This window comes from Trichechus manatus, unplaced genomic scaffold, assembly GCF_000243295.1.
Source record: "Trichechus manatus latirostris isolate Lorelei unplaced genomic scaffold, TriManLat1.0 scaffold00177, whole genome shotgun sequence".
NCBI classification, from domain to species: Eukaryota; Metazoa; Chordata; class Mammalia; order Sirenia; family Trichechidae; genus Trichechus; species Trichechus manatus.
The window spans coordinates 2199992-2209415 of record NW_004444113.1 but is presented as its reverse complement, the minus strand read 5'-3'; the positions used below and the strand labels follow the sequence as shown (position 1 = coordinate 2209415).

The window sequence follows — 9424 nt, the reverse complement described above, 5'->3', positions numbered from 1 at the left end:
CAGCAGGTGGTTGGGGGGAGGGAGAGATCTGGGGCCTGGGGCTTCACAGGAACTTCTCCTTCAACTAATTCCTCCCTGATCCTGGCCCCCACCCTTAAAAGATCCAGTTCTGGTCTGTGTGTGGAGTGAGCCCCCCCGTCTGTGACGTAAAGCAGAGACTATTCATCGAGGATTGGCAGTGTGCCATGCACTGTCCCAGGCACCCTGGGGTGAATACAGGGGCCCTGGTCTCATGGAAGTCCAACAGCCTTGCCCTGCATGGGGGGCTGGGAACTGGACTCCATGAACAGGGCTCAGGGGACACTCTGGACCCCTTCTTGGTCCTGAAGCATGTAGGACCCTGGGGATGGCTGAAAGGCAGGTCATATGACCAAGGTAAAGAGACCCTACCTCACAGGGCCTCCCAGAAGATTCGATGATCTGCATGTATTCCTCCACCCCATTGGCCATGCCCTGTGTTCCTACTGTGCCAGGCTCAGGGCCCGGGGTTCTCACTTTCAAACCTGATGCCCTGGGAAGAAGGTACTAGCATCACCCCATTTTGCAGGTAAGGAAGGCGAGGCTCAGAACGGCCACATCTCTTGCCCAGGGTGACACAGCTGGTGGAGCCGGGCCAAGACAGCACTCCACCCCCAACTCAGCTGCCCCCTCGTGGAGTCGTGGTCCTCACCTGCTCCCACATGACCTGAGTATTCAGGGCTGCTTCTGGAGGCCCCAAGCTCAGGTGTGAGGGCCCAGGCTCAGGTGTGGGGCCCAGGCTAAGGTGTGGAGCCCAGGCTCAGGTGTGAGGCTCCAGGCTCAAGTGTGGGGCCCCAGGCTCAGGTGTGAGGCCCCTGGCTCAGGTGTGAGGCCCCAGGCCTGGCGCAGACCATCCATTCATAGCTGGGACCAGACAGGCGACAACTCCTGGGATGTTTCCTGTCACCCGGGGCAACAACACGATTGGCAGGTGCTGTTATTAAGAATAAAGACCACAGCCTTCAGTATGGATTACACCTCAACATAAAGAAAACAAAATCCTCACAACTGGACCCATAAGCAACATTACGATAAATAGAGAAAAGACTAAAGGTGTCAAGGATTTCATTTTACTTGGATCCACAATCAATGCCCACGGAAGCAGCAGTCAAGAAATCAAACAGTGTACTGCATTGGGCAAATATGTTGCAAAAAATCTCTTTAAAGTGTTATAAAGCAAAGATGCCACTTTGAAGCCTAAGGAGCTCCTGACTCAGTTGCCTCATAAGCATGTGAAAGCCCAACAATGAATAAGAAAGACCAAAGAAGAATTGATGCATCTGAGCTATGGTGCTGGCGAAGAAAATACCAGGTCCTGCCAAGAGAACAGACAAATCTGTCTGGGAAGAAACACAGCCAGAATGCTTCTTGAGATTGAGAACGGCGGGACTTCGTCTCACGGACTTTGGACATGTCATCAGGAGGGAGCAGTCCCTAGAGAAGGACATCATGCTTGGTAAAGTGCAGGGTCAGTGAAAAAGAGGAAGACCCTCTCAACGATGGATTGACACAGTGGCTGTAACAGTGGGCTCAAACGTAACAATTGTGAGGATGGCGCAAACTGGGCAGTGCTTTGTTCTGCCGCACACGGGGTCGCTATGGGCTGGAACCAACTCGGTGGCACCTAACAACAACAGCATTATTAATTAGGAGCCCTGGTGGTACAGTGGTTAAAGAGCTCGGCTGTTCACTGAAAGGTGGGTGGTTCAAACCTACCAGCTGCTCTCTGCGATCTGCTTCTGTAAAGATCTACAGCCTTGAAAACCCTATAGGCCAATTCTACTCTGGCCTGTAAGATCACTGAGTTGGAATCTACTGGACAGCAGTGGGGTATTATGAATTATTCCATTTACATATAAAGAGCCAGAGGCTCGAAGAGGTCACTGTAGTGTGTGCCCAAGTCCAAATTCAGCTGCCCTAGGTAGAAGCAAAAATACCCACCAGTCTCTAGGCTTCAATGTCCCCTGTTAAAGCATGGATACCCAGCTCTTTCCACTGCTGTCTACTCCACAGACTCTGCAAACCTCCTCTTTCCCATGAATCCTCTGTTCACCCCCACTGCACCATTCCTTCACCAAGGACAGAACTGTCTACGCCCCCTGCTTCAGCTGGTGAATTCCATTGGAGCGCACTCACTGCGCCCAGGACAGGTGTTTTCACCCATCCAGACTTCCCTGTGGGGCAGGGGTTCCTAGGACCTCAACCTGGAACTGGACCAGGTGGACAAGGGGACACGGAGGGCCTGGTATCCTGGGCAGAGCAGGACGGACCCATTCAGCTTGGGTGATGGCCAAACAGGCTCCATTCTTCAGATGGGAAAACTGAGGCTCAGAGAGAAGGGTCACCCCAACCCCGCTCTGCAAGACACGCGTCTACTGCTGAAAATACTTGGGATTGAGAAGGCTGGGATTTGCTGACGGTCGGTTTCCGGCCCGACGGGCCACGTTTGCCCAGCACCCTTGTCCCGGGCTGCAGCACTTGGGTCCTGACGGGGTCAAGGCCTGGAAAGGCGAGGGCTCAGGGAGCCGGGGTGGGGTGGTGGTGCTGGGAGGACCGCGGAGGGAATGGCGGTGCGCTAGGGCCTTTCCCGGGACTGGGATGGGTCCCCAGCTCAGCGTTAGCCCAGGAAGGGAGTGGTAAACGGAGCTGTCCGTGGCCAGACAGACCGCTACCTGGCCCGGCCTCCAGGGCTCAGCGGGCCCGAGGTCGTCCATACCCTGGCCTCTGCTTGAGGCAGTTTCGGGGTTCGAAGTCCGCTGTGCGCATGGGCCCGGGTGTTGGAGCCCGCGTGCGTGAGCCCGAGCGCATGGACTAGAGTCCTTGGACCGGTGTGCGTGAGCGGTGTGCTTTCGGACTCAGGTGCGTGGGCTCCGGTGCGTGCGCCAGGCCCATGTGCGTGGGTCTGGGTGCTCCTGGGCGCAGGCGCTGCAGCCCGCACCCAGCCTCTGCCCCGCCCCCGCCCCCAACCCCGCCACTTTTTGGCCCCCACACGTTTCTTGCGGGCTCTGCCTGCCTCCCTGTCGGGGACCACCAGCCCCTCCAACGACCAGTGGGCCCAGAGGGTGAGCCATCTCCCCAAAGGAAAGCTGCGCATGGTTAAAGCCAGCTGCTTCCAACCGGGTCCGTGCGGGCCGCCCTGGGAGCCCCTGCGGGCCAGGAGCGCACGGCCCCCGCGGGTTCGGGCAGTCCCTGCGCGCTCACCGCCGGTTCCGCTGCGTGGGATCGGGGAAGCGAAGGTCGGAGGGAAGACCCGCGTGCGCAATGTTTAGCGCGAGCTCACTGAGCAAGTCTGTCCCCGGGAGAGCGGCGACACGGCGGGCCCGAGATCTCCAAGAAAGACGAGACTTCTCAACCCAACACCCCGCTAGCTCATCCTGGTCACCGTGCTGTGTTGGGGGTTGCCAACTGGAAGCCCATGGGCCGCTGGGGCCCCCCGAGGTGTCTGCGGGCCCTCACACTGCTGCAAAGTTGGGTGGGACGGTCCCCGAGCGCAGAGCGTGCACGTCGGGCTCGCAGCCGGCCGCCGAGTTATAGCGCGACTGACGCAGGAATCCGCTTGGCCCCCGCAGGCGGTTCAGTTTGCGACTCCTTCTGAGTGACTGTCCAAGGTGCAGAGTGCACGGCGCTGCGTGATTCCGGGCGGGACGCCGAGGGCCGGAGGGGCGGCAGCTGTCGGGGCGCTAACGACGATCCCTCACCGTGGCGCCAGCCTCCCTAATGAGGGGCTGCCTCGCGCTCACCTGCTCTGGCCCTTCCTCTGCCCGCGCCGTGCGCCCGAGCCCGCTAATTACTAAAGCCTCTCCGCACCGCCCGCCGCCCAGATGGGGACGTCGGGGACAGATGGGGTCGGGGCGCGGAGGCAGAGCCACTGAGAATCGTCACCTAAGAGGCTGGGGCTGGGCGTTCCCCTCCCCCGCCTAGCGACACCGCAGGAGCTTGGAGGACTCCCTAGAGCATGGCTGAGCCACAGTCGGTGGGTGGCTGGGGGCGACGGGAGCCTGGCGTGGGCTGTAGAGCCAGACTCACGGATTACAACATTGCCTCTTCCAGTTACTGACTGTGCCCCAATGCCACTTACCCTGTCTGTGCCTCAGTTTCCTCGCCTGTAAAGTGGGATCATAATAGCACCCTCCTCAAAAGGGTGATGTGAAAATTGAGTGAATTAACGCACATAAAGCTCTCAGCACAGTGCCTTACACCGGCGAGTCTTCCATGAATATTGGTTGCTTCGTCTTCCAGCCTTATTAGTATCCTGAGGTCCCCTGAGGCCAGCCTCCCCTTGCGCCCCTCCTCCCAGCTCTGCTGCACCTGTTCCTTGCTGCAGCCACCCCACCCCTTAACCGTAGCCAGACAACACAGCAGTATAGCAATGAGCGGCCCTTAGGAGCCCTAGTGGCGCAGTGGTTAAGAGCTTGGCTGCTAACCAAAAGGCCAGCAGTCTGAATCCGCCAGATGCTCCTCGGAAACCATATAGGGCAATTCTTCTCTGTTCTGTAGGGTGGCTATGTGTTGGAATTGACTTGACGGCAATGGGCGTGGTTTTTGGGTTTTTGGTCAGGAGAGAGATGGGGAGTAAGGCTGTGGTGAGCCAGGGGGAGCGATGGTCACCTCTGCCCCTCGTGGAATGGCCCCTCTGATGGGGAGTGCGGGCCTGGTGGGGAGCTTAGCCCAGGGTGCCTAGCCCATGGAGGGCCTGCAGCCTCCAGACTCAGCGTTGACCCCCTAGCTTCTTGTCTTCCCTCCCCAGCCAGGGCGCAAGTCTGCGCAGCAACCTCCAAGGTCAGGCCGACTTCTGGCCTCCCTTACAGGTCTTCAGAGATGACTGTGGGTGGCCAGACACTCACAAAGTGTCTTGAGAGCTTTTAGTATAGGGGTCTGCCAAAGACCCTCCGTGTTCCCATGGGGGGGGGCATGGGGCAGATCTATAATAAAATAGGGACTTGAAATGAGAGGTGGTGCAAGTGTAGCGGGATCCTTCCCTTTAGATTAAATTCTAGGCGACATTAAGGGAGCACTCAGACAGCCTGCGAGGTGGATTCTGCCCTGAAGGGAGACAGACAGACAGACATTTCTCCAGCCCTGGGGTTATTTCACTCATGAGAGCGTTCAGAGGGCTTTAAACCCAACGCACTGGCCCTGGAACGCGTCGTTGGTTCCAGGCTGGGACTTGTGAGACCGGGATTGCTGTGCATGTCCCTGACACCCAGGTATTGACACCCACATTAGAGGACGTAAGTGTGACCCCCAAGTTTGTTCCCCAACTGAGGTGCACAAGAGGCCTGCGGGATGCCACCTTCCCAATGCTCACTGCCTGTCCGAGACCCAGAACTTCCCACACCACAGGCGACAGTGGCCCACAGTGCCCCAGGGGCTCTGGGGGAGCCTCCAGCACCGAGTACCTCCAGCGGAGACCTCTGGCTACCCAGGGAATTGTCATTTCTCTGTGACTTCTGCCCAGATGTGGAGTGGGAGCCGGATGACAGTGCCCTGGGGGCGTAGAGGCCGTGGAGGATGGTCGGAGGCTGCTCACTGGGCGCTGCCACCTCCACCTCCGGTCAGCCAAGCTTGGAGGGAGGGGGGAGTTCATCTCGCAGCCCTTGGCAGCTGGTGAGGGCAGGAGGTCCCTGTGTCACCGCTGAAAGCTGGGGGTCGCGAGGGCGACAGCGGAAGCTGAACTGCTCCCAATCGCACTAGAGTACCTTCAGCCTGAGGCTCCCTGGGAGGGGACGGGCCGTGCTGGAGCTCTGCAGACCCCGTGCGGCTCCCACTGCGTCTCTCTAACTTCATTTTCCCTTCCCCTCTTTCAGAGGGGTGCCCCGCCCAATTAGGGTCCCACCAAAGTCAACCCAGTTGCACGGTCTACTCTCGCCCCTCACCAAAGCCCAGCCGCTGGCCTGAGCCCCTAGCCTGTCCCAAGTCCAGGTCACCCTCGGCGAGGAGCCACTTGCCCCGGGCGGCCTTGCGCCCGCGAGCTGCTGTGCACCTCTGTGTGCCTCCTCAGCGTCTGGGGACGCGCCGCTCCCACAAGTGGTGGCCGCAGTGCAGTGCAGGCCAGTGGCTCGCGGGAGGGCCCGCAGCCTGGTTGGATCCAGCTCCTTCTTCCTGGGAGGTCGAGTCTAGCCGGGCTGGCGACTGGACCCTGGTTTCGAGCTTGGATAGGGCATGGAGGGAGACTTGATAGATTTCATTCGACCTCTCCCCCTCCATGCACACAGCGCGCACACCCAAATCCCACGCCGGCACATGCGGTGCCTGGCAGGGAAAGAAGCGATGGAGCCCCCACTCCTACCTGGCCGGGTTCTCGGCTCCTACCAGCTGGGATCTCACCTCCCCTGGTACCCCACCCCCCATGTGTGTCTGCGGCTGGAGCTGGGATCACTTTTGAATTCTTATCAAGTTTCGTTTCGAATGAGATTTCGGGATACAAGTTTCCAAGCCTTGCCCTATGGTCAGGAGCCCTGGTGGCATAGTGCTTAAGCGCTGGGATGCTAACTGAAATGTCCGCTGCTTGAACGCGGGAGAAAGATGTGGCAATCAGATGTGAGGATCTGCTTTCCTGAAGATTATTACAGCCTTGTGAGTCGGAATGGACTAGATGGCAGTGGCCCTACCTTTCTTACATTCGCCCAGCGCTGCTCACTCCCGCCCTCCTCCAGCCCTTCGGCCTCCTCCCAATACCCCAGCCTCGCCTGAGAAGCAAGCCAGGACCAGGCCTACAGCGGCCGGCCCTGGCGCCCGCCCTTCTGGCCCGCAGCCGACTGGATCCACTGGAGGACTGGGAAGCGCCTACCCGGAGCTAGGGATGGACCTGCCCTCAGGCCTGGGTAAGGGGAGCCTGGGCGGGGGGGGGGAGCAGGCTCAGAGACCGGATCCTAGAAATGGGGTTCCAAATAGGGAAGTCTTCACCCCCAGGTTGCCGTGGACCTTCTTCCAGTGGCCACCAAAAAAGTGCCGAGAGGGCCCCAGGGCGCACGTTTTCGGGCCAGCCGGCCGGCCAGGAGACTGCCCTCACGGTCTGTCCTCGTCCTTGACCCGGAGGGCTGAAGCTTTTTAATTTCTACCCAGAATCTTTCTTAAGAGCCACGTCCTAAATTTGCATTACAGTTTGGGATTGTGAGGAATCCGGTGGCTTCGAGAAGACGGAGGCTGCCCCGGGGCAGAGGGGAAGACCACAGAGCGACCTTAGGCCCCTCGCCTCGCTGCCAGGTTCCCTGCGCCCGACCCTCTGCAGGGCAAGGCCAGGGCCGGCGGGCGCAGCGCTGGGAAGGGAGCGCAGGGTGAGTGGATCCGGCCCCCAACCCTCCTGCAGCGCGTCGCCGGCAACGCTGCGGCGCTTCGGGACTGAGCCCCACGTGGCCGGGCCGCAGCTGAAGCCAAAAGAGCCCGCAGGGGCGGCGGGGCGGGGTGGGAGCCCGCGACCGTCTGGGAGGAGAGAGGCAGGAAAACAGGGCAGGGAGGCCGCCTGAGCGCCCGGAGCCCCGCGGCAGGCACTGCCCTTGCCCCGAAGGCTCTCAATTCCGCGCGCTGGGAGAGACATTTTCGCTTCTAACTAAAAATCCTCAACCGATGGGAAAGTGGGTTCTGAATAGGCGCAGGAAAAGAAACACGGAGACAAGCCAGCTAGCTGTTGGAACGCAGCTCAGAACGCGTTTTAAGAAGAATGGTCGGAGGGCTGAGACACACAACCTCCTGTTTTTCTCTGGGGAGACCAGTGGCATGGTCCCCAAATCCGGTAGCAAGGATCGCGTCCCGCACCCGCTTCCCGAGGCAGCGTCAAGCCTGCGCCAGCGAAGGCCCAGGCTCCCGGCGCCGCCTCCCACCCACACCAACGGAAACCGCCCGGCTGGCTTTACGTTTTATTTAAAATCTCAACACTCAATCATTTATTTCGTTTTTGCAATCAAACAAGTAATAAATATTATTTAGCACTTTTTTTTTTACAAAAATAAAACAGATGATACACTCTGCGAGGGGCAGCGATCAAGGAGTGGTGTTACGCGGCTAACGCTGCACAGCCGAGATTGCAAGGCAGGCAGCGAGCAGGCAGCTTGTGCTGACACGGGAAACACGTGGGGAGTCTGTCATTTGTGTTAAATTTGGCAAAAAAAAAAAAGAGAGAGAAAGAAAAATATAGAGGAAACCCAGCTTAGGCTCCAGTGGGGCTCAGTCACGTGAGCAAACGGCTTAGCAGCGCGCGCTTACCTCATCACTGATATTATATTTACACATCCAAGAAAGAAAGGGGGAAAAAAAAAAACCCAACTGAAACCCCCAAATTACCATGCTACATTCACTCCAACAGCCTTTTAGCTCTGACAAACTCCCGGGTACCAAAATGACGGCCCCCAATTGGGTAAGAAACCAAGTCACTTTGTGCTCTGATTGGGGGGGAAGAAGAGAGTTTCTATTTTAAAATCACAACTCAAAAACACTCGCCCCCAAAGTCAGCAGTTCCGTGCTATCCCACTCCACAAGTGTTTCTATTCTGGCCGTCTATAAGCTTGCTTGCATTTTTGAAAATGAAACAGCGACAGATTTATTGGAAAACCGCAAAGCCCAAAACGACGGGAGCGACAGGGCGGAGCGGCCAGGTTCCCGCACGGGTGCGGGTTTTCCCTGCCGTGTAGACTGGACACAGCCGTAAGTGCGTGTGGTACCCAAGGCCAGCACCAAATAAGCGCCCGCCCCTGCCCTGGGCCAGGGCCCAGCCTCCAGGGCAGGCCGGGGCCGTCGCTCCACGACTGCGACTCTCCAGTCCCCACCGGCCAAGAGAGGGGAAAAGCGAGGACGGAGGGGAAGTCGCCAACGCCCCCCTGTAACGAAGTCCCGCCGGGCCGGCTCAGGCCGTGTTCCCGGGGAAACTAAAGTCTTTAGAATATTTTTCTGGGAGGGGGGCGGTAGAGGGAGGGTGTCTACCTGACCAGCGCTGTTTAAAGCCCGAGAGGACTAACAGGTCTCGGAGCGAAGGCCTCCTCACTCCCCACTCCTCAGTGCGCGCGCCCCATTGCTTCGATTCCCGGCGCTGGAGTCCCCACCATCGCCCCCACCCAGTCCTCGGTCCTGCGCCGCCTCCTTGGAATAGAGCTCCCCGGCCCGGCGCCGGCCAGTCCTCGCTTGCGCGCAGCCTCGGCCCCCGCTCGCCAGAACGCGCCGGCGCCCACCAGCTCACTTGGCGTCGGAGGTGAGGCGCGGCAGGCCGCCAGCGCCCATGGCCGACACGTGGTGGTGCGGCGGTGGCACCTGGCACATGCTGCAGGGGCACGGCATGCCGCCCCAGTGCTGGAGACCGCTGCTGCCCCCGGCGCCCCCGGCCCCGGACCCCAGAGGGGCCGCCGCGGCCGCCGACGGAGACTTGAGCAGGCCGTGAGGGGGCCGGATGGAGCCGACCGACGACAGCCCGGAGCCT

The 9424-nt window shown here is 59.6% G+C and overlaps 1 protein-coding gene across 1 annotated transcript in view; it reads right to left on the bottom strand.

The window, feature by feature from the left end:
• Positions 1-9156: 9156 nt before the first annotated feature.
• The window catches only part of OLIG2 (oligodendrocyte transcription factor 2), a 1372-nt gene continuing 1104 nt past the window's right edge, over positions 9157-9424 (bottom strand). Inside the window, 1 exon segment of the mRNA XM_023741296.1 lies at positions 9157-9424. This exon segment is cut by the window's right edge and continues 100 nt beyond it. Within this exon segment, the coding sequence (XP_023597064.1) occupies positions 9184-9424 (241 nt within the window). The 3' untranslated portion in view covers positions 9157-9183.